The following is a 25,153-nucleotide window of genomic DNA, read 5'->3' as shown; positions in this document are numbered from 1 at the left end:
GAACTAGGGTGGTAGTGTAGACATACCCTCAGGGGTTTAACTCTCTAAGGGGTCACAAGTTCACAATAAGTTTTGCTCAGAACAAGAACATCTGTGAAACTTAGAGTCACTTCTTTATACAGCTTGAGTCTTGTATTTGGGACCCTGAGAACAGGTAATCAGCAAACTAAAGTCTTCACTATACATCTGAGTTCTTGCATAACTGAAAGGCAAACATTACGTACCTATTCCCTCCTACAGATTTAATGGGAAACACATCTAACTTTGTTTGTCCCATAAGTTCACCTTTGAAGTTCATAACACTTCCCAGAGTTTAGACTACTTGTCCCTCCCCAAAGTTTCATACAATTCCGTAATACATAAATATTGCATTTTTAATACAATGGACTCCAAAGCTACTTAAAAACTTAATTCAGTCTGATTTATCTAAGGCTATTACATGAGATTGTCATATCTGCCAGATGCCTCTTGCTCTGATGTTTTGTACTTTTTATGGTGGCTTTTGTTTCCTTATAGTCAGATTATGTTTTTTCTTTAAGATTCAACTTTTGATTCACTCACCATCTACATGGTACAGGCAGTTTGCCCCGACTGTACAATAATAGATGTACATTTTCAGAGCAATATGGCATGCATCCCGGGGGAAGAATGTAATCTGTTACCAAATCTCTCACTAATTTTCCACTGAATAATTCTTCACCAGCTCTGATACCTCATTTCCCATCTTCAATAGGAAAATACATGCAACCAAATTGTCAAAATGAGCCCCCACCCCCTTTGAGCACATGCCATTTTGCAAATATAAGCCCTTGAGTGCACACATACTGAGCATTACTGCTTGCATGCTCAGGGGGATAGTGTTACATGCACATAGATTGAGTTTTGTGCATTTAAATTCTACTATTCACGCACATAAGAGAGCTACCATTTGTAGTTTGGTGCACGTGCTTTCACAATGCTCAGAATGCTCAATAGCTGTATGCATTGGAGGGCCCTTTGAAAGTCTGACCTACTTGGAGCACTGGAGTATGGCTATCCAAACTATACAATCACATTTTGCTGCTGCATTAGCAAAGCATGTGAGCCAATCTGACATGGTAAACTTCTATGTGACAAAACCCACCACTAAGTCCTGAAGCCTCAGATATTTGACCTGCAAGTATTCAGGAAGGGAGCCTCTCCCACAGGGAGCCCAGCCCATGTATGCTGCTGCAGTCCAGTGGAATGCAATAGTCCATTAGTCTGCTGGTTGAGAATTTGCCTAATAGAGGCAATGCATCAGACTACCACAGCTGCCTTGCATAGGACATAACACAAGCCCAAAGTATGAGGGGAGACCGGGGGCTGGAGAAGCATAGCACTGAGGAATGGGTAGGTTTGGAGTTCATAGCACTGAGGAGCTTCTAAGAGGTGGTGTTGCCATAGGAAGTCATATGGCACTTCCCTCAGAGCGGTGTAAGATATGCTGGGGAGTGGGGGGCACAAAAATGCTAGGAATAGCCCAGTATCAGGAAGATTAAAAGGGGAGTTAAAGCCATTTAGCTCTGTGTTCATTTGGCTGAGCCTGTGTGCACACAACTGCATTTCATAGTCAGTGAAAATGACCTTGTAGGAGAGGTAGATTTTCAGGCTCCATGGTTGTAGTAATCTGAAATATGCAAGCAGGCTAACTTTTACCACAATTCATGAACAGGAAGAAGAAATGCTGGAGCATAGTCATGCACAGAAATGGTCAAGGTCTCTTTCTTCTGATCAAACATCCTTTTTGCTCAAATCTCAGCATTTTTCTTCCTGCTTTTCATCCAGCTTTTTTGTTGTGGTGGTTATGATATTGGAGGTAAAAGGACATGCTGACATGAATGACATTTAAATGTCTATCGTAAACAGGCAGCATTTCCAATACTTCAGCAATCACCAGGATTCATCACCAGGCCAATGCTAGAATTTATGACCCTGAGCCAAAAATGATGCCTTAAAATATTTTCAGGCTGCATATGCACATGAATACCAAAGCTTCAGTCCTTGTTTTGCTAACTATAAAAAGTGTGACTTGCACCTTTGGTGCAAGTCTTTATCTTAGAGCAGGCAATTTTTAAAAGGGGGCCACTTCATCCATTTCTGGTGGCTCCAGGTTGCCCCAGAAGGGGCAGGGCCTCAGGCGGAAGGGGATAGGACAGGAGACTTCTCATGCTCCCCTTCCCACAGACCCTGATTGGCCTGGGGGTAGAGGAGCATGTGATGTCTCCCCCTCCCTACACCCCCAGTGACTAGAGAGAGAGAGAGAATCACCAGCAGTTTTAAACCGCCTGGTGGTTCCCTTTAGGTGCTGCAATGGAAGGAAACTTCATGCACTCCCCCTGCACACAGGCCAATCAGGGCTTGGGGGCAGGGGGAACATGCAAAGTCCCTTGCCCCCCTGATCCTAGCCTGCTAGGGGTACATGGCAGCTAAAGAGAACCTCCATCTGTTTTCAAAAAGCTGGTGATTTTCTCTGGTGCTGCAGGCTCCTGGCAGGGGAGGAGACTTCATGTGCTCCCAGGTCTCGATTGGCCTGGGAGCAGCAGGGAAGCTGCAGGCCAGAGCCAGCCCGCAGAGGCGGTTTTGCCCACATTTGGTTTAGAGAGACAAATGACTCCACTAAGGTGTCCAGGTCACACAAAGTGACTACTGACACATTGTGATGTGTAGGTGTACTCCTCTTCCTCCCTGGTATCTTCTTTTCCTTACACTGACTTTTCACCAGTGTGAACTGCAAGTCACTTGAAAAACATTTACTGTGGATGCTTTTATGAGCTGTCATTCAATATGGCCAAACACACAATGCAATACTAGGAGAGACCATGGAAAGCACTAGGACCAGTTAGTTGACCTCAGTTGTTGCTTTCCAAATTTGCATTCCTCCTATTTATCAAGTTCCTCCAACTCTCATTTCATGACTGTAGTGATGAGGCACATTATAGCACATTCAATATGCCAGCAGAAAGTCTGCTGATTCTTGTATGTTTCTAACAGAACATTCTGAGGATGCTTCATTATAAAGAGCACTAGCAATACACATGACCAGCCCTTTTAAAATCTTTTAATTTTTATTGTCTTGCAAGTACACATAAAGGACTTTGACATTTAGTTTACAGTACAATAGCCATCTATACCACCATTTCACTTTTTTTGCTTCTGCAAAGGACAAAAAAAAGAGAAGTATTGATTTAAACAATTAGAAAGAGAAATCTGTCATAGTGATTTGACAGAATTACCACCTTCTTCAACTGATGGGCATTATGTTATCTCTGTCTTGTGAAATGCTGCTATTCAGCCAATGATCTCATTGATATCCCACTGGACCTTCCTTGTACTTCCTGCCTTCATGTTGTTATGGAGCGGAGAAAGGAGAACCTGTCATCACAGCTAGTACCTAGTTTGTACATTTCAGCTATGAACCAGACTTGCTTGTTCAGTGCTCTTCAATAGGAAAGCTGTCCAACTGACTAACAAGAATGCCTTTGGCTGCTATGAAAATCAAGTGTATACACTGTCACTCATCATGGTAATACAAGTCTTGATAAAACAGGACCACAACATTAGGACAGTTGGCTTATGAGGGTTACTTGACAGTTTTATAAGAATACAAATACCCTTCCCATAGGATCAAGTTACTGAGGCAAATACAGATAGGATGGTAGACAGACATTAGCAAAATAGTTGTATGCTGATAAGCCCCGATTCAACTCTTATCTCCACTTGCTAGTGTAACTCTATTGAATTCAATTCTCCTGAGTGATGCTGATACAAAGTGTGAGTAGACATCCAAAACATTCATCATACATGTCAGTCCCCAAATGTTCTTTTATACTCTTGATCAAAGGAGGAAACAATTTATTTGCTGTACAGAGTTTAGCTAATTAACTCCGCACAACTCTCTTTTTTACAGCTAGAGAAACTTAAGTGCATGTGTATGTATATGTGCATGTGTAACTCTTCCAAGGCTACAACTAAAATATCACAAAAGCTAAGATTATAGCTCAAGAGTTAGCTTCTAGTCCTTTGCTTAGGATTTTAAGACCTTCTAACTACTATTAGTTTATTCCTCTCTTTCATCAACATCAATTCTAATGATAATGAGGCATCTATAAGTGCATGTGAATGAGGGATCCTGGGGGAAGAAATAATATATATTTGCTGCTGTACTCTTGCACCTTTAAGATTCCATAACTGTGGTAAACAAACTTGGAGGGAAAACCCTAAGTCTCCTCCAAATTAATTGCTATTGAGCTTAATTTAATATAGTTAATTTCATTAGATAATATTAAATTCTCTAGATAGTCTTAATATTTTCCCTTTCTTATTTAAACATAGTTTTCTTTATAGACAAATGGAAAGTATTAAAGGTGTAGTAAATTCCCTCCTTAGATATGTTTTATGTTTTTTTCTTTGAAAAACATCACCACCACTACCACCACCACCACACACACTGAGTGTTCTTTAGTAAATTTAAGAGTAATTACTAGCAGGAACCCATTTATGATCCCATTCATTGCATCAAAAGTGAGTATTAACTGATCCTTAGATAACAATATGCACTTTTTACTTTACACATCACCAGAACTACTCTCTCAGCAGCAACCAATATAAGCGAGGGGACTTGGTGAATTAGCTCAGGTTACTTAGCTGCTCGATCATCAACCCAGAATTGCTTTATCCGAACCCACAGGACATTATTTTCCATAATAGCAGAGCCATTAGTGAGCAACCCTGGAGAAATCTAGCTATACAAAACCCCCAGGAATAACATCTTAAATCTGATTTTTTGGTTTTACTCCAAATGGGTGGAAACGATCAAATCATTAATAGACATCTTCCCCCGGAGCTTATAATACAGGAATCCTCCTGACCTTAGAGCTAGTTGGAAACTAGGGCCAGTACAGGACTGTTGCTTGCTGTTATTCTGGAGTGGTTTTTCCAGTGTCACTTCAAATCTTTCAAACAAATTAAGTATCAGACAAAACTCTTTTTATATGAAACCTGACCTACCACTTACACAACACCTTTCTTATTCAGATAGTCACTTGGTGGCCTTGGCTACACACCCACGTTTTATAGCAGTATAGAGTTATTACTGGTGTACAGGTGCTTATGTTAGCACACCTTATTTCTGAAAAAAAGGAGATGCTATTTTGGTATGGAATATAGATGTGGGTATAATTGTACCCCCAGTAAGGCTGTACCAGAATAGCAATAAACATTCACACCTCTAATGACATTAGTTATACCAATACAAAGTGTGTGTAGAGCAGGCCTAATTTTGTAAGAACCCTGTAAAGGAGTATTATTCCCCATTAAAGTGAGGGATATGTGGGAGAGAAGCCCAAGGACACTGAGGGAGCTAGGCCATGGGAGGACTATTTCCAGCTCCCAGTGCTATTTTCAGAACATCCCCTGCTCTTCCCACAACACCAAGCAAATAGCACTTTAAGAAGTGGGAGACTCCCTCATCTGTCTCAAGTTTGATTTTTCCTTTCTCACTGCCTGGGTTGCTCATGTTTATTTATTTATTCGTTCATTCATGGCATGGCTTCCTGACACACTGCTGACCCATAATGCTGATGTCACATGTATGACAGGACCTCCTTTAACAATAGCATTTTGGGGACTTCCAAAATATTTAGTAGAATGGGAAGCCACTGTGTCAGGAGCGAGTATTAGGCTTTGGTTAATGTGGACTTTAGTGAATTGGGATTCCAAATACTGGATTTACACGTATTGAACTGTGAAGGAAGGACCTGTGCTGTCAGAATCATACCATATCAAAAAACAATAGTTCTCTTTGTGATTCAGAGTTGGAAAGGGAAAAGCTTTACCAAGTGGGAAGGTGAGAGGGTAGGAAACATCAGGAAAGGAAATTGCATTTCATCTTCACTGTGACTTCTACACCGAGGCATTCTAGTGATCTTATGAGTTTGGGTCCTGAAACACTACTTGCTTCTTGGATCAGCAAGAGCTGGGGAAAGTGCTGAAAACAGGGAGCTTATCACTTTAAACCTTTCCTCAATCTGAATTTGAACAGGAGCTCCTTTATCTGGCTCTTCTAAAGTCACTAGCTCTTTCTCCTCACCACCCAGCATCCCCATCCACTCACAGTTCCTTTTTGTGACCCAGGCCCATATTCATTTGCAAGACCAACTTGCATGGCTTGAGGGAGGAGACCTTTTGTATTTTTCCCTCAAAATACCCCCTTTCTGGGTTATACATTTATGGGTATTATCATTCAAACAGAAGGGGCCAGAGTCATACTCTAGAAGATATACCCTTTCCTTTTCAACCCCAGTACATAGACATAATAGAAAATGAACATACATTCAAGGCTAAGGGCCAAATTGCTCCCATTGATTTCAATGGGAGTTTTGCCACAGGCAGTTGGAACTAGGCGTATGCATTTTCAGTTGGCACAACAGGTATGTCCTTTTTTAAAAAAAAGGTAGTCCTCAGCAGTAAGACTGCTTCTAAAAGGCATTTTCTTGAGCCAGTATACTTATTAACAATCATGGCTGTAATATGTTATCAAAAATCAGGTTTGAAATTCACCTTTTCTTTAAAACTGGACTGTAATGTCATGTGAGAAACAGCTATTCAGAACTATCATAGCTGGAGTTTAACTACCAGGAAACTACTTTAAAAGCCCTTTTAAAAAAAAAAAAGTATAATTGCAAAACATACACTGATTTCCCTTTACTAAGTTCCTGTTTGGAAACAAGTACTCTGGGAAGTACAGACCATCTTGCTTTTCAGGATGAAATCTGCCTCATTGGTGTGAGATTTGGTGAAACCTAGTGAAAAGGAGATAGAAAAAAATAAGTCACCAAAAAAATACAACGTACTGTAGGTTATTATAAGCATGTTCCCCTATCCCTTGATAAGAACATAAGAACAGACGTTCTGGCTCAGATCAAAGGTCCATCTAGCTCAGTAGCCTATCTGCCAACAGTGGCCAGCACCAGGTGCCCCAGAGGGGTGGGCCGAAGACAATGATGAAGCGATTTGTCTCCTGCCATCGTTCTCCAGCCTCTGGCAAACAGAGGCCAGGGACACCATTTCTATCCCCTGGCTAATAGCCTTTTATGGTCCTAATCTCCATTAAATTATCTAGCTTCTCTTTAAACTCTGTTATAGTCCTAGCCTTCACAGCCCTCCTCTGGCAAGGAGTTCCACAGGTTGACTACACGCTGTGTGAAGAACTTTCTTTTATTAGTTTTAAACCAGCTTCCCATTCATTTCATTTGGTGTCCTCTAGTTCTTTTATTATGGGAACTAATAAATAACTTTTCTTTATCCGCCTTCTCCACACCACTCATGATTTTATAGACCTCTATCATATCCCCCCTCAGTCTCCTCTTTTCTAAACTGAAAAGTCCCAGTCGCTTTAACCTCTCTTCATATGAGACCCATTCCAAACCCCTAATCATTTTAGTTGCCCTTTTCTGAACCCTTTCCAAGGCAAAAATATCTTTTTTGAGGTGAGGAGACCACATCTGTATACAGTATTCAAGATGTGGGTGTACCATAGTTTTATACAGGGGCAGTAAGATATTCTGTGTCTTATTTTCTATCCCTTTCTTAATAATTCCTAGCATCCTATTTGCCTTTTTGACCACCGCTGCAACAATAAAGCACTGTAGCAGCAGTAGTCCAATTACCAACTTTAAAACACACACACACACACACACACACACACACACACACACACACACACACACACACACACACACACACAGTTGAGATCTTCCAAAGATTATTGTGATACCATTACAATTAACACATGACTGCCAAGGAATCCTTAGTTAATAAACCTCATTATCCTAAAATAGCTTTGCTTATCCATCAATCCATCCCAAACACCTGACAAAACGTAAGTTTCCTGTCAACTTACTTGGCTTAACCATGATATCTTACACAATCTAAAAATCAAAAAGGAGTTATAAAAAAAGTTGAAGCTAGGTCTAATTAAAAAAAGTTGAATATAAGCAAATAACTCAAGTATGTAGGGGCAAGATAAGAAAGGTGAAGGCACAAAATGAGCTCAATCTAGCTAGAGACAGAAAGGGTAACAAGAAAACATTCTGTAAAAATATTAGAAGCAAGGAGAAGACCAAGAACAGGGGTAGGCCCATTACTCAGTGAAGAGGGAGAAACAATAACAGGAAACATGGAAATAGCAGAGATGCTTAACAATTTCTTTGTTTTGGTTTTTACAAAAAAGATTGATGGTGAATGGATGCCTAACATAGTGAATGGGAAAGATTTAGAAGTTAAAATTAAAAAAAAGAACAAGTTCAAAATTACTTCAAAAAGTAAGATGTCTTCAAATCACCAGGGCCTGATGAACTGCATTCTAGAATACTCAAGGAGCTGATAGAGGAGATATCTGAGCCATTAGCTATTATCTTTGAAAAGTCATGGAAATTGGGAGAGATTCCAGAAGATTGGAAAAGGGGCAAATATATTGCACATCTATAAAAAGGGAAATAAGAATAACCCAGGAAACTACCGACCAGTCAGCTTAGCTTCTGTCTCAGGAAAGATAATGGAACAAATAATTAAATCATTCATTTGCAAACATCTGAAAGATAATAAGAAGATAGGTAATAGCCAGCATGGATTTGTAAAGAACAAATCATGTCAAATCAATCCAATAACTTTCTTTGATAGGATAACCAGTTTTGTGGATAAGAGGAAGAGATGGACGTGGTAGATCTAGACTTTAGGAAAGCATTTGATATGGTCTCACATGACCTTCTTATCAATAACCTAGGCAAATACAACCTAGATAGGGCTACTATAAGGTGGGTGCATAACTGGCTGGATAACCATTCTCATAGAGTAGTTATTAATGGCTTACAGTCATGCTGGAAGGGTATAACAAGTGGGATTCCGCAGGGTTCTGTTCTGGGACTGGTTCTGTTCAATATCTTCATCAATGATTCAGACATTGGCATAGAGAGTATGCTTATTAAGTCTACAGATGCTACTAAGCTGGGAGGGATTGCATGTACTTTGGAGGATAGGGTCATAATTCAAAACGATCTGGACAAACTGGAGAAATGGTCTGAGGTAAATAGGATGAAATTTAATAAGGACAAATGCAACGTATTCCACTTAGAATCAGTTTCACACATTCAGAATGGGAAGCGATGGTTAGGAAGGAATAGTGCAGAAAGGGATCTAGGGGACAGAGTGGCCCACAAGCCAATTGAGAGTCAACAGTGTGACACTGTTGCAAAAAAAGCAAACATGATTCTGGGATGTATTACCAGGGGTGTTGTGAGCAAGACACGAGAAATAATGCTGCCTCTCTACTCTGCGCTGATTAGGCCGCAGTTGGAGTATTGTGTGCAGTTCCGGGCACCACATTTCAAGAAAGATGTGGAGAAATTGGAGAAGGTCCAGAGAAGAACAACAGAAATAATTAAAGGCCTAGAAAACATAACCTATGGAGGGAAGAGTGACGGAACTGGGTTTCTTTAGTTTAGAAAAGAGAAGACTGAGAGGGGACATGATAGTTGAAAACTGCTATCTAAAAGGATGTTACAAGGAGGAGGGAGAAAAATTGTTCTCCTTCACCTCTGAAAGGACAAGAAACGATGGGCTTAAATTGCAGTAAGGGAAATGTAGGTTGCATATTAGGAAAACTTCCTAACTCTCACAGTGGTTAAACGCTGAAATAAATTGCCTAGGGAGCATTTGGAATTTCCATCTCTGGAGATATTTAAGAGCAGGTTAGATAGACATCTATCAGGGATGATCTAGATCAGTGGTCCCCAACCTTTCATGGCTGCCGGGTGTCCGGGGGCGGGGCTGCTCACATGCTGGGTGTCCGGGGGCGGGGCCACGGATGTGCCATGCGCCCAAGGTAGGGGCTGCCCACGCACCCTGAGCCCAGGGCCAGCACTGTGCATGTGCCATGAGCCAGGGGCGGGGCCAGCTCAGATGTTTTGGCGGGCGCACATAAATGCCCCGGCAGGTGCCATGGCGCACGCAGGCACCGCGTTGGGGACCACTGATCTAGATGGTGCTTGGTCCTGCCGTGAGGGCAGGGGAGTGGACTTGATGACCTCTCAAGGTCCCTAAGGGTATGTCTACACTACCACCCTAGTTCAAACTAGGGTGGTAATGTAGGCAACCGGAGTTGCAAATGAAGCCCGGGATTTGAATTTCCCGAGCTTCATTTGCAACTCCGGTTGCCTACATTACCACCCTAGTTCGAACTAGGGTGGTAGTGTAGACATACCCTAACAGTTCTAGTATTCTATGATTCTATGATGATTCCAATAATTCAAAGATTGGCTTTAAGAAAAATGCTATCCATAGCTGTTCAGCTAGCTTGAAGAGGATGTAGTTAGGAAAGAGTATTTTCAGCTATCATTATTACATTGTAAAGTTATTGGCACTTTCTTAGCTTTCACTTCCCATCTTATTTTATATCAAGGACGTTTTTGTTTGTTTTCTAAATCATTCATTTCAATCATGTATGGAACTGTACAAAAATTAAAAAACCAATTAATTATACAGAGAGAGCGAGCAGCCATGCTAGCAAAAGAGACTTGGCAAAAGAAAAATAACCCAAAAGGGAGAGCTGATGAAAAAAAAAAGAGTGCATTTGTGTGTTGAGAAAGGAGCAGGGGATGATGAAATTTTCTGGGGGAGAAGAGCAGAGATGATGTACAAAGGACTCATCCAAATTAGTATGGCTTTGAACTAGACCCTGATTACAGCTGTAATGTGACACTACAGGATAGCCCCAGAAAGGGATCAGCTTTTATATCCACCCCATTTAAATAGAAGCCCAGGATGAATAGAAAGAACAACCTGGATAACCTCAGCAGCCTACAATGAAAGAGAATACCTGAAGTAGCTCAGATGATTAATTAGTCTTCCTAAAACCTCATCCATTGTATTTGCTCTTCTGCCTCCTGATCCCATCCATTTCCTCACATATTACACAACCATTGGAAGTGCAGGTCTGTATGTCCTACAGATCATGCCCAGTGTGATTTCTTGAATTGTTCTTCCTAAAAATTACAATAAATCATCATTTATACCCAGTTTCTTGTGGGAGTAGTGGCTGAGAGGCAAAGTTTGGTTCATGCAGAGTATGTTTATTGTGATGGAATGAGACACTGTACATTGATTTTTTCAAAGCTCCATGTAAAGCAGGATAATACATTGCTACAAGTGTGTGCACTGAGCAGTGGGGGAAATTCCCACAAGGTATGGACACCTGGGATTGGCTCCAGAAGGCTTACATTCCTACAGCTTTCAAAATGCATATGTACTGTACTCAGCATAGGGCAATTCTGCTCTCCTTGAGCAGTGCTTTACTCTGTCAATGGGCACGGGAACAAATAAAAATATTTGAGAAGTAAGGACCTACTGAAGGTGAGAGAGAATGGCAGACACTAGCCCTGTATTTTCTGGCAAGAGTGACAAAATCCAATTACCGTGAGTGGGATATTGTTTGTCTGTTGTCATGGTTTTCAGTACCGGTGTAGCTTGAAGCGCTCTACCTTTGAATGAGCACATTATGTAAGAGCTCATATTTGTCTCATTTGTATTTGCACGTCTGACACTACAGCAGTCCCTTATGTGCTCAGCATCCAAGAGTCTGATCCCAAGGTCCTCACACAGGAAGTTAATTGGGTTGCATATTTTCAGCACTTTTCAGAATCAGCCCTAAATGTAACTGCTTGCTATGAATGAATAAAATTAAAGAAGAAAAATGCTTAAGTAGCTCACAGGATGGTTTATTGTTTAAAATCAGCTAATCATCAAGTTTACAATGCATAAACTCCCCAAGGGTCTAAATCCCAAAAGGATCCACTAATTGCCATACTTCTTCCAGGCAGATAAATACCTATAAGTTACAGAATGTATCTTTCTATCTGTGGTGTGTCTCAAAGGTCTGCTCTGCATGGACATCAAAAATCCCCCGTTTTGGCTGAGGCTCTTGGGATCACAGTCATAAATTTTGCTTTCCCATCTCCAAGGTTGTGACATGAGTTGATTGTGTGGCTGGGCAGCCATTCATTAAATGTCTAAAAAGTCACTATATCATGTGACCTAGAAATTATTTTTACTTGCAGATAAAGGCATTGGTTAAAGAGCATATTTTAGCCTCTTTGTACAAAACTCCCTTTGTCAATGTAAGTTCCATGGTAGGAGAGGAGAGACAAGGACAGAAATCAGGCTTTGCATTTAAAACATACGCCATCATATAAACGATCCATTTGTTTTTAATAAAAAGGAAAAGCATTCCTATATAAAAGAAGCACGAAGAAGTTGATGATATCCCGTAAGTCATATTTTTTCTCTCACTGGCTTAAAACGTAGACAGTTCAATTTCTTTTTACCCAAACCAATAGCTGCTTGGTATTCAACCATGGGTTGTTTTTCTTGGTCTGAAAAGGCACTTTTTTGAGCTTCATGTTCGCTTTTAATGTCTTTTTGTATTGCTGATATAGAATTGAGCTTTCACAGGAAAAAAACTAGAACCTGAATTTTTATGTAGACAGACTTGCTTTTTATTTTTATAATGAGATACATCTACGAAAGAATATTTTCTTATTCTGTTCTCATGGTCTGATCAAAGCTATAAACTGGTGCAAGCCAAAGGAGATTAACCTGCCAAGCTGATCTACAAGCCAAGCAATAGCAGATCTGATTTAAGTTTACAAGATAAGCCAATAATTTGTCTTCACAGCCTAGCAAAATCCAGGGTGATAGTTTATTTTTGATACAATGCCAGGATCATAAAGATTGGTGACTCTACGTCACTTTTTTCTTAGCATGTAGCTGCTATAGATGTCCTCTGGGAGAGTTTTTTTCAAGCAAGTAAACTGGCTGCAAAAATAACAATGTGCAGCCAAATCTCTCTCCAAAACCCATAATATTTCTAAATGGAATTCCTTGTATATTTATCTTACAAGAAGCAATCTGGATCTAAAAACATCAGTGTTATGGGCAGCACTCTGTATGACTCAGTATAAAATTAACTACAAATTGAACAGTCATCAAAAAAGACATATATTTTAGCCAATGTTTTCTGAAGTCATGGAAAAATACTATCAATTTCAACTCCTTTCTCTATTTTCTTTAATTCTATTCAAACTTGTATTTCTTCATAGCCAAAATATAAGATGAGAGAATTCTGCTTTCATTCCTACTGGCACAATGTCATTAAGATCATTGTTATTGCTGCAGTGTAAACAAAAGCAAAATTTAGCTCACTGAAGAGAAATACTAATATAAGTACAGCAAGGTAGATTGGATCAGCATCTTGGTGTGCGAGGGAAAGTGCTCACAACACACTTCTTTCAGTATTACTCTACCACAGAGTTTAGAGCTAGCGCTCAGTAAACTGTATTTGATGAATAAACAATTTGCTGAAAAATGCAATTTTGGTCCATCAGAAGCTATTGACAAATACATGTAAGGTTCTTCATCTAGCTTTGACTGAACCAAAGAAACTGAAATGTTCCAGTGGCATTGAAATGAAATGCTTCATTTTGTCCTAATCCAATATTTTGCTTCAATACTGGACCTTTTGACAAAAGTGGACTAAATTTACAAAACAATGGGTAAGGAGGAGGGGGCAGGACACTTCCTCTATCCCCTTTAAGTCAGTGGTTAGGGCACTTACCTAGGCTGTGGGAGACCCAAAGTCTCCCCTTTGCCTGATGAGAAGGGTCTCCTAAGTTGAAGACAATGCCTTAACCCACTGGGCTATGGGATATTCTGGGGTGACCCTCTCTCAAACTCTGCTCTTGAAACTGTTCCAGTTTGCATAAATTAATAAACAGGGTGCGTCAACACTCCAGAACAACCATCACTGCTATCCATACCACAGCTGCGAGTCTCTCAGCCAGTCAATTGACTTGGACTCACCCTATAGGACTAAAATAGCAGTGCTGATGTTTCCAACTGGGATGGAGCCCTCCAGCAAAAGAGGAGGCCCTCAGAACCTGGACTCTAGCCTGTGTGGGAACACCTAAGCTGCTATTTTAAGCCCCGTAGCATCATCCCAGTGAGTGCCAATCAGTTGACCCCAGCTCTAAATCTCACTTCTGTGTTTTGGGTTTGGGTTTGTTTTTCCCCCCCAACTTTTACGTATCATAGTCACTGGAGTGGGACTAAAATGTGGGTCTAAATACATGAACACCAGGCTATACAGCCATTTTCACTCTTTCTCCCTGGCCCAATGACTATCAGATGTCTTTATGAATGACTGCCATTAGCTCTTTAAATGACTAGCAGAAATAACCCACAAAAATACATCAAATACTTTGTGGCTTAAACCCCTTTTTAAACTTGCAAGATTAGAGCAGAATGGGTACTGAATGCAATAAAAGACAAATTTAGAAGGTCAATTTTCATAGGCACAGATTTTGCTGTTCGCTTGAGAGGCTCACTGTAATAGGAGAAAAATAAATTGTGACAAAATATGCCAAAAAAATCATCTTCTTTCCTTATATTATTACTGGTAGGATGATCAAAACCAGTTCTTTTGTGTAAAGTACTGCTGAATTTGGAAGGTGATTTCAAAAGAGAAATTGTAAAGCATAAGGTTAATAAGCTTCAGTATGGTGTTACCTGGACAATGAATTATGCAGCCAAGTTGTATTTATAGTAATGTGCTATACTCTGCCAGTTGCAGGCCATTTTAATATCAAAAATAGAATTCCTCCCAATTAACAGAATCTATTTTCAGAAGTGACCCGCCTCCTACCTGCCTTGCATTCATTTAAAAAAAATGCCAAACAATAAAACTAACACACAATACTTTAGTGCTGTTTAGCTAAATGGATTCCTAGAGATGCAGATAAGAACATAAGAAGATAAGAATGGCCACACTTATCCTGTCTTCCAACAGTGGCCAATGCCAGATGAACCAGAGGGAGTAAACAGAACAGGAAATTATCACATGGATCCCTCTCTCGTCATCCATTTCCAGCCTCTTACAAACAGAGGCTAGGGACACCATTCCTATCCATCCTGGCTAATAGCCATTGATGGACCTAACCTCCATGAATTTATCTGGTTCTTTCTTAAACCCGGTTAAAGTCCTGGTCTTCACAGCATCCTACTGAAGATTATGAATTGTCAGCCTCACCTGCCAAGGATTCAGCAAGGATTTTTTGCCATATTAATATATCCCACTGGAGCCCTGGAATAGATTTTTTCATTATTGTGTATTTTGGTGGTATTAAATAAAAAGTGCATTAGGTACCACCCTCACCTGAAGGACAGTACCTGCCCTCAATCTTTCCTGAAATGTTTTACCAAATAAAGAGGACAAGTATCATACTGCTGCTATGGAAGGAGGATTGAGGTGGGGAGCTACCCCAGAGCATCCCTTTGAGGAACAAAATGTCTCACTTTCCTCAGCTCCCTTTAATGAAGTTCAGGAAATCAATCACTTGCCTCCACAGTATAATTTATTTAGCTTACGCAACTTCCCTCAAAGAGGTTCCCTTTAGGTGCAGGAGGCCTTGCCAGCCCTCTTTCTCAGTGTATGTCTACACTACAGCACTAATTCGAACTAACTTAATTCAAATTATTAATTTGAACTAAGCTAATTCGAACTAGTGCACCTAGACCTAAAAACTAATTTGAAATAGCGTTTTGCTAATTCAAACTAGCATGTCCACATTGAGTGGACCCTGAACCAAAGTTAAGGCCGGCCAGAACAGGTGCCGGCAGGACATCAGGTTAGGACTTAGAGCGTGGAGCTGCTGCCTCAGGCTAGCCGAGGGCTGTGCTTAAAGGGACCCTACTCCCACCCCGGACAGACAGTTCTCAGGGTTCCCCGCTTGCTTGCCTACCTCAATGAGGGACAGCAAAGCAGTCCTGTCTTGGAGTGCCCGCACTCGGCACATCACAGCACTCAGCCATCAGCCCGGCTGCACATGCCGCAGGCTGCCATCCGGGGGGGCCAATCAGGGGGCTGTCAGGATCCAGGAGGCCCTGCAGGGCAGCTTCCACTCCGAGGAGCCCACAGAGCCACCCCAGTCCTTCCCATTGGGGGCTCGTGCCCCATTCCTCCCTCACCTCCTTCCACTTACACCTCCCTAGCCCCCCTTCCTGATGTAAAAAGTAAAGGACACGTGTGTTCAAAAATAGAAACTCTCTTTATTTAACAAAACTTGGGTGGGGATTAACCTCTGAGGAGACTGGGAAAAGGAGGTGGAAGAGGGGAGGGGGAAACCTGGGAGGAGGGAGCTGGAAGGGGAAAGCCAGGGGAAGAAGGAGGAGGGGAAGTATCGAACTATGGTACGCCATATCTTCAGGACTGTGTACGGATGTGGTCTCCTCACCTCAAAAAAGATGTTTTGGCCTTGGAAAGGGTTCAGAAAAGGGCAACTAAAATGATTAGGGGTTTGGAATGGGTCCCATATGAAGAGAGGCTAAAGAGACTGGGACTTTTCAGCTTAGAAAAGAGGAGACTGAGGGGGGATATGATAGAGATCTATAAATCATGAGTGATATGGAGAGGGTACATAAAGAAAAGTTCTTCATTAGTTCTCATAATATAAGGACTAGAGGACACCAAAGGAAAGGAATGGGTAGCAGGCTTCAAACTAGTAACAGAAAGTTGTTCTTCACAAGGCAAATAGTCAACCCGTGGAACTCCTTGCTGCAGGAGGCTGTGAAGGCTAGAACTATAACAGAGTTTAAAGAGAAGTTAGATAAAGTCATGGAGATTGGGTCCATGGAGTGCTATTAGCCAGAGGGTAAGAATGGTGTCCCTGGCCTCTGTTTGTGGAAGGCTGGAGATGCACGAGACAAATGGCTTGGTCATTGTCTTCGGTCCATCCCCTCTGGTGTAGCTGGTGTTGGCCGCTGTTGGCAGACAGTCTACTGGGCTAGATGGACTTTTGGTCTGACCCAGTACGGCCATTCTTATGTTCTAAGCTCAGGGCTCAGGGTCGCGGGTCTCACTGGACCAACTTGATTTTCATGCAAACCTGCTCCTGGGTTCACAAGTGGCCTTTGGTGGCCAGGCTGGCAGCTATCCTGCCGTAGACCGCCACTTTCCTGTGCCTAGTGCGGAGATTGTGGACATTGGAGGCCTCCCCCCAAATCTGGATGAGGTCCACAATCTCTGCACTAGACCAGGTTGGTGCCCGCCTCTTGTGGCCCTGGGCAGGCTCCTGGGAGCTGCCAGCCTGGTCCTGAGAAGAGGCAGAGGGCTGGGTGGCAGCGGGTGGCTGGCTCACGCCATGCCAGGTGCAGGGTCTGCTGGCTGGGTGCTGGCAGGCCAGACCGTGGCCCTTTAAGTGCTCCAGGGCCAGGAGGGGGGCAGAAGAGTTTCCCTGGCTTGGCCCAGAGTGGCCATCAGGGCAAGCTGGGAAGAGCTAGCCTCCAACTAATTCGAATTAAGTGGCTACACAGCCCTTAATTCGAACTACTTAATTCAAACTAGGCGTTACTCCTTGTAGAATGAGGTTTACCTAGTTCGAATTAAGCGCTCCGCTAGTTCGAATTAAGTTCGTACTAGCGGTTTGTATGTGTAGAGCCTATGAAAGTTAATTCGAACTAAGAGCTGTTAGTTCGAACTAACTTTGTAGTGTAGACATACCCTCAGAGACTTGGGTTTTTTTTTTAGCCCTGGCCTTGTCTATAGATCGTTATGTTCATGGTCTTCCCAGCCTCTCTCTTTGGGGCTTCTGTCAAATTTCTCCCTTTTTGGCACAGAAGACCCTTATTACATTCTGATTGTTACCTCAGACCAAATGCAGCTTTCAATCAGCTTCGCTGCCAGTAGACCCTTTACCCCACATCCTTTTCTCCCTGAACTGGGAAATGTCAGCAAGTATTAACCTTCCACAGCTGGTGTCTCTAGGCTCTGAAAAAGAGGCAGCATAGATACAGCCTTCTTTCCCAGAGGTGCTAAGGGTTGGTTGGGAGAGAGGGGAAGCCTGCTACACATTCTCTACAAAGGTGCTAGTTTTCTCCTTTAATAAAGAACAACATAAGTTATGGGGAGAGAAAAAGTGTCCCAAACAATCTGTTTCCTGGACCACTTTTTCTCTCTCTGTTTATGTCTTTACAGTTTGGTAACCAAGGGTCTAGAGAAATGATAAAGGAGCCTCGGTGTAGTGCAGGGTTGGAAGGCCCCATAGGCTTGCACTAATAAGCAGCCAGATTTATCTTTGTCACAAGAATAAATTTAAAATATGGATAATTTTTGTATGCACCATATATGGCATCTGATTTGTTAAATATACAGGCAACCCTTGGACTTACAACACAATTGATTCCTGAAAATTGCATTATAAACTGAAATGCCGTAACTCAAAACTGCAATCCACTCTGTTGTGGGACTGAGTGCAGTAAAGCTGAAACCAACATCATAAGTCAGATCAGGCTGTCAATTCAGAAATGTCATAAGTGCCATTGACCAACAAGTCGAATATCCTAAAGTCAAGGACTACTTGTCCCCCACTTTCCTTCAAGCCTTTCCATCATTAATAGGTCAGTTTCATGTATTCATCACTAAAGAAGTAAGACTCTTAAGAAAGGTTGATTGTGTGGCTGGGCAGCCATTCATTAAATGTCTAAAAAGTCACTATACCATGTGACCTAGAAATTATTTTTACTTGCAGATAAAGGCATTGGTTAAAAAGCATACTCTAGCCTCTTTGTTCAAAACTCCCTTTGTCAATGTAAGTTCCATTATTATGAGAGGAGAGACAAGGACACAATACCCACCAACCATCCTAGTGAAGCCTACCTCCTCCTTTCAATGCTCAGTTTCACATCCCAAAATATCCCTGCTATTCCATGCTCCCCTCTCCAGCTCTTCTACTGTTCCCATGCAGTCTCTAATCTCAGGACTAACAGCTTCACTCACTCTGACCTTAGTCCACATACAACTTTCCTCCCCACTCTCATGGCAAGAATCCATGCAATCTAAACCAAAGCACAATCCTCTGCCCAGACACGGAGACAGAAAGACACACACCCACCCACACCAGTTTGAAATGAGTTACTGGATTACAAATAACAATGTTTAGATGCTTTTCTTATTTGTTAAGCGGGCTAGGTCTAGAACAGGATGCCTGCATTTGTTCATATAACGACTTACTGTAAAGTCACAGCCAGTGCAACTCTTGATTTCATCTACTGACAGTCCTTCCCAGATTTCAATCAGAGTCAGTCCCTTTTTCTTGTCGACATCAAAAACAGCCTGTCAGATTCAAATCAAATATGTCATTTTTAGTGTAAGAAGAAATAATGAGGAAATGACTATTCATTTAATAAAAATGGTGAGTTGAAATATGTCCATTTTCTTATATACAACTGTCCAGTAAATACCAGTATAATATTCATTAGTACTTGAAAGAATAAAAATAAAACAGGGGAGTTAATATAGTGAGAGTATGTACCGGTTATTCTTTGTGGCTGTGTCTAAAATACACCCCTCTGTCAGCAGAGGGATGTAAATTAGACTTATCGCAAGTGCAAATTACGACAGGATTTAAATATCCTGTGCTTCATTTGCATAATGGCGCCACCCGCTTTTTTTCAAAATGGGGCTTTTCGGAAAACCCCGTCAGTTTCCAGGATCTTTCGAAACAGGGCATTTCTGTCGAAAATGCCCCATTTAAACTGCTGGGTTTTTTTCGAAAAGCCCCGTTTTGAAAAAAAGCGGCAGCCACCATTATGCAAATGAAGCACAGGATATTTAAATCCCAGCTTCATTTGCACTTTCGATACATCTAATTTACATCCCCCTGCCAACAGAGAGGTGTTGTTTAGAGGTAACCTGTATGAATTCAGCTCTCTTAGGCAAATTGGTACAGATGGGACCTATACCTTATTGGGCAATTTTGTTGTCGTGCTTGTTTGGGAGCAGACAACTGGCAGAGGGATTGTTTGCTTGCTTGCTTGCTTTTTAACATTAGGTCAGAAGTGAAAAATCAAATTTCATTGTTTGAAGAGTCCACGGATGATTTTCTCCACTGTCAAATGCACCATCCAATTTTGTTTAACTTTGATTATTTTGGGAGTCCAAGGCTCCCAATGAAGCAGAGTCTGGGTTTGGTTTTGTTCTATATAAAATACCCATGATAAAGTGGCAAAGTTTGTGTAAGGGAGCAAGGACAACGCCTTCTGAAGCATTGTCTGGCACTCTGTGTAGTGGTTGGGTAGTTCTATAGCTCATGGCACCTTGAATGAATGAATGAAGGCTGTTTCTGTATTTCCACAAAAGCAAAAAACAGGATTTAATGGGTGTCTGCCAGAGAGTTACACTAGGTGCACGCTAGTAACCAATAAAACTCACTATATCTAATCATTTTCCCAGAGAAAGGCAGTTAAAGGAAGTTGTTTAATTTGGAATCCAAAGGACGTCACAGGCTGACACAGGAGTGCACTGATGCTCAGAATGAAGGCTTAATTATCCTTCCCTGGGGCATATCAGGCTATACATTCAATTTACAAGATTACAAAGGTATAGCATCCCTAAATCTCAAGACTGGAGGCAAGAAACACTCACTTTAGGATGTTGATTTAGAGATGGTTAAAATTTCCAATTAATGGCACTGATAGTTTAGTGTATACGTAAGAGCCATTTCTTTCAGGAATATGTATATAGGTACACATAGGATCTTTGTCCAGGGCTGGTTATTGTAAAAAATTCTCAATGTTTCTTGTTTTTTCTCAATTTTTGTTTAACTTTCCTTTTCAATACGCAATTGTGTGTAGCCTATTACTAGAGTCAGAATATAAATGTTTCACCTTTCATTTGTTTTCCTCAACCTTGTGGAGAAAGATTTAAGATAATAGCAATATACTACTGTGGGAAAATGGCATTTAACATGACTTCCCTTGAAGCACACTACTTAGTATAGTAAGAAGGCCCTCACAGAGACTACCCTTAGCCTTCAAAATGTAAACATTTATAATAAAAGAAATGTGGCTGCAGCAATGACTTAATTTTCTCAGTTTCTATGGAAAAGGTCCACTGAACTACTTTGTGCAGCAAACCATTTGGGTCTCAGTTCATCCTTCCTTATTCACACTGAGTAGTAACTTACTTTGCAAGCAGTCCCATTAAAGGTGGAGAGCAGATGCTACTTGTAATACTATCAGAGGCATTTGAAACCAGACTGTTTGAAGACATAGCCCCGTATGTTTTTATGCTAAATGATTACATTTTTAAAAAGAAAACTGAAACCTAACCTCTTGAGTCCACCTCCAAGGAGGTCTATCCTTTTCATCATTAAGTGATGCTGCATATCACTCATGTGTGCACTAAATGAAAGTTAAATACAATTTGTTGGCACTTTCTAAGGAGAAAAAAAAAGACTGGAAAAGGACAAAGGAAATGTACTTTACCTTCTCTGTAATGATCCGATTTACACATTGTTTCCCAGTGAGTGGCAAATTGCATTTTTCCATAATTTTGTAGACATTGCCCTGCATTTAACAACAGACAAACATTAGCTTTCAAGAACCAATTCCTCTTGTTCAGAAGTCAGAAAAGGTCAAGAAAATGAGTCCCTTAAAGCTTCACTGGTATAAGCACTCTGCATGCGTGAAACACACACTGTAGTCAGACCTCTCATGCCGGAGTCTGTTCCAATGGCAGATTATATCTGAACTCATATACTTTGTGCTTGACTGTCTCTTAGATCACAGACTCATGAGGAGGAGTAAAAGGGAATAACAACCTCTTACATGTATGAAAACCAGGCTGAGCAAGCTTCTTAGCTGTGGGTCTTTATTTCTAGAGTCTCTTTTACAGAAAGGATGAACGTTTGCAAGTATATCCACCAGTTATGGAGAAATTCTTCCTTCCCATCATTCTCCTACTGATACAGGGGTCTCTATACTGATATGACCATCCATCCTTATTTGCTGAGGATTTGGCAGCAATCCCCAGACTAAATCTACCAGGAATACATGACGTTTCTTTGTGAAAGTGTTACTCTGTCATGTACTTCTATCTACTGTGGCATTTCTCATCCCAATTCATAATGGCAAACTAGAGAGAAATGCCCATCTCCCTCCCATCCTGTAGGCTTCCAGAATCAGCCCTATCATGGAAAATAATTAAAGAAGGTCACTGGCTGAGGGCATGCTATTTCTGACATACTTATCTATATACAGTAATTACAGAGTCTGATGCACATGTAACCAATTCTAGCCTCTAGGAGGCTGTACCCACAGCCAAGAATAGTTTTTCATATAACCAAGTGCAGTCCCTCTAACCAACAGATTTCATGCTCACCCTTTCCCCAGGGCTATGAATACCAAAGTCCAGAAACAATGGAGGTGAACAACCATTCAAAAGTGTTATCTGGAAACCACATAGTTTCTCTCTTAGAACGTTAGCCTGCAAATATTATCGAAAGGAATCGGTTTAATTTCCTTTGGGGACACTATGTGTTGGCTGAACCATGAGATATCCTATTAAATTAATGTAGGCAGAAACTGCTTTGAATGAACGTAAATGGACAGATCATTGCCCTTGGATTACTAGTTGTAGGTATTTTGCAGAAGTAGCAGTAAGCATATACTCTAGTAATACCACACTCTTGTCACTTGATATCTTATCATTTTTCTTTTTTAAATTTCAAAAGAAGATCTAGAGTGTTGCAAGTCTAAATTAATCAGCTGCACTCAGTGATGAATTTTCTGAGTTCTACAACAGTCAGTTATCCTTAAGTCTAAAATAGATTGAGCAGCCGTACCTCAGCAGAATCAATTCCTGGATGCTGACAAAATGAGCAATCTGTGTGGTTGTGAAGATTTTTTTCCGTAAGGAACTATTGCTTCATGCTGATTTATATCGGCAAGATCCACATCTGACATCAAGGCAACTACTCAGATAAAACTGACTCAGTCTAAATGAAAATAATGAGTTGAGACAGACAGCATTGCTTTCAAATGATCGACTTGTGTCGTCTCTATCTCAAGGACCTTCTGGTATTCTGTTCTCATAACAGCCAAGATTGATCTGCACTACTTTAAAAGTTTTCAGCAACATAGCAAGAACGCCATTAAGGTCATGTAATATCTCCTCTTGGTATCCTATGGAGACTGAAATGTGCAGGCTTGCAGAGATGATAGTTTGAAGAGAGCCTTAGTAACCCTGAGAACAGATGCAGCATTTCAGCTTCTTGAACAGTTCAGATGAAAATGATTTTATTGCTGCTTAGCATTTGAGCTGGTTATTAGCATCCACACACCTCCATCCACACCTGAGGGTCCATACCAGACTGCGAACTCAAATGGGATGATCGGATTTGTTAGTATTTAAAAGGTGTTGATTGTGTAAGAGAGGGGCATGAGAGTGCATAGGACCTCCCCAAATCTGGTCTAACACATGCTAAAACATTGTTTTACGGAGTCACACATTTGTTCTTTGAGAGCAAATAAGTCATGGATCTACCACTATGTATCAAAATAAGAACAGTCCACAGCAGAGGAGTAATGGGATGTAACATAGGGTAATGGGATGTACTTTTCAGCTCTTCGTCACCTGTGTTAGTTTGGCCCCCTGCCAAGGGTGACTGATATCAGTTACAATCTCTTTGTTCAATCGTTTGCACTGGCAGTCTCCATCCAACTCCTGCTTCAGAAAGGCACCACTGCAATGCTGCTATATACAGTTTTTTACTATTCTTAGTGACAAAAAAAGTCTTTATACCCACTCAGTTGTTGACCAAACTTGATTTTTATTATTCCTGGGTGGGGTAATGCATGTTTCCCCAAACTAACATTGCCTCATCTGTGCCTGTTTGGTGGATAAATAAAAGGTCACTCTGGCCTTTACAAGCAAAAAAGTAACTCAGGGGAAAAAAAGATAAAGGAATTGCTGTCAATTACTACTTAAATAACAGTAAAACAGTTTTATCAATTTTCTTAATATATGCCCTGTCAATCAGCACTCAATGGCGAGAAAATACCTAGCATTCAAGTACTTACCAAAGTTTAAAGGAAGATGTATAAATCCACATGGAGATGCTGGTTGCTACTTTATAATGAACACTGAGTTCTATCTTATGCTTAGTTCAGGCATTCAACTTCTTTGTATGTATAAAAAATACAGGAAGTTGTCTTCAAAAGTACAGCACTTACTGTTGAGTACAGAACAAATTTTCTGAGAATTTACAAGTATATCATAACAACCTGGAGGTTTTGTGAGTCATCACTATAGCCGAAGATGTAAAAAAGCAATTTAAACTGGTTATAAAATAAAAAGTTTAAAGACTGAGCTAAATTCGTGGTCTAATGTATCAATCATGGAATATCTACTTGTGGCAGATATTAAGTATAGTTACGATGAGAAAAAACCATCATGCTACGTCTAAATCCCCTTGAATTTTGGGACAGTTCAAATCTACATGTGAACTCTTGGGGTATTCTCCAATATTAAATGTCTGCCACTTCTTCCTTCAAATAGTTTAAGAGAATATAGAATGAAAAAATAATAGCTTCAACTGAAAAATAACTAGATTACCCTGACTCATGCCACAATACAAAATGATGGTTTCCCAAAGCTCCAGAATAAATGATGTAATAGAACCTAGATGATGTCCTTCTATTCATACTAAACTTGTGCTTGCCACAGAGAATGCAAACAGCACATAAGTTATGATATGGGTAAATGTGAAGAAAACTATGCTGATGCTTATTAGAGCTGACAATGCCCAAATTCAATATTCTTTACAGATACTGAAGTTACTTTATCAACTCTTAACACTGCAGCAGTAACCTTGGCTGGTGTCTAGTTCCTTCACCCTCTGGCTTTTCCACACTTAACATTTCTCTTGTTTTCTCCCCCACTACTGACATTCACAGACACCCCTGTAGATTTAGAGGATCTGATGTCAATCATTTATTTTTGGAGAAGCTAGATGTCATTCCTCTCTCCTTTGTAGCCTTTCACTACACTTGTTAGTACTCTTCCTTCCCTAGTGAAGACTAATGGTTCTTATCAGGCTCTTTTAACTGTTTACTCTTTAAGATGCTAATAGACTATTTGTTGTTTTTTAATTTTTTTCTCCACTATTCCTTTGAAACTTATCTACCCATCTCTCTCCTCCTCCCCCCCCCCCCCCCCCCGCCACTTCCTCCTTCCCTTATTCTTGGT

General features: G+C 40.8%; 1 protein-coding gene across 1 annotated transcript in view; it reads right to left on the bottom strand.

The window, feature by feature from the left end:
• Positions 1 to 3,064: 3,064 nt before the first annotated feature.
• OXCT1 (3-oxoacid CoA-transferase 1) overlaps positions 3,065 to 25,153 on the bottom strand; it is a 138,985-nt gene continuing 116,896 nt past the window's right edge. Inside the window, exons 15-17 of the mRNA XM_075932505.1 lie at positions 21,391 to 21,471; positions 19,136 to 19,237; positions 3,065 to 6,821 (exon numbers count right to left, since the gene is read on the bottom strand). Of these exons, the coding sequence (XP_075788620.1) occupies positions 6,780 to 6,821; positions 19,136 to 19,237; positions 21,391 to 21,471 (225 nt within the window). The 3' untranslated portion in view covers positions 3,065 to 6,779. The remainder of the gene's footprint in view (positions 6,822 to 19,135; positions 19,238 to 21,390; positions 21,472 to 25,153) is intronic.

The sequence above is a fragment of the Pelodiscus sinensis genome, chromosome 6 (assembly GCF_049634645.1).
Source record: "Pelodiscus sinensis isolate JC-2024 chromosome 6, ASM4963464v1, whole genome shotgun sequence".
Classification (NCBI taxonomy): Eukaryota; Metazoa; Chordata; order Testudines; family Trionychidae; genus Pelodiscus; species Pelodiscus sinensis.
Note: the sequence above shows the minus strand (reverse complement) of the source record. Positions and strands in the feature narration are given on the sequence as shown.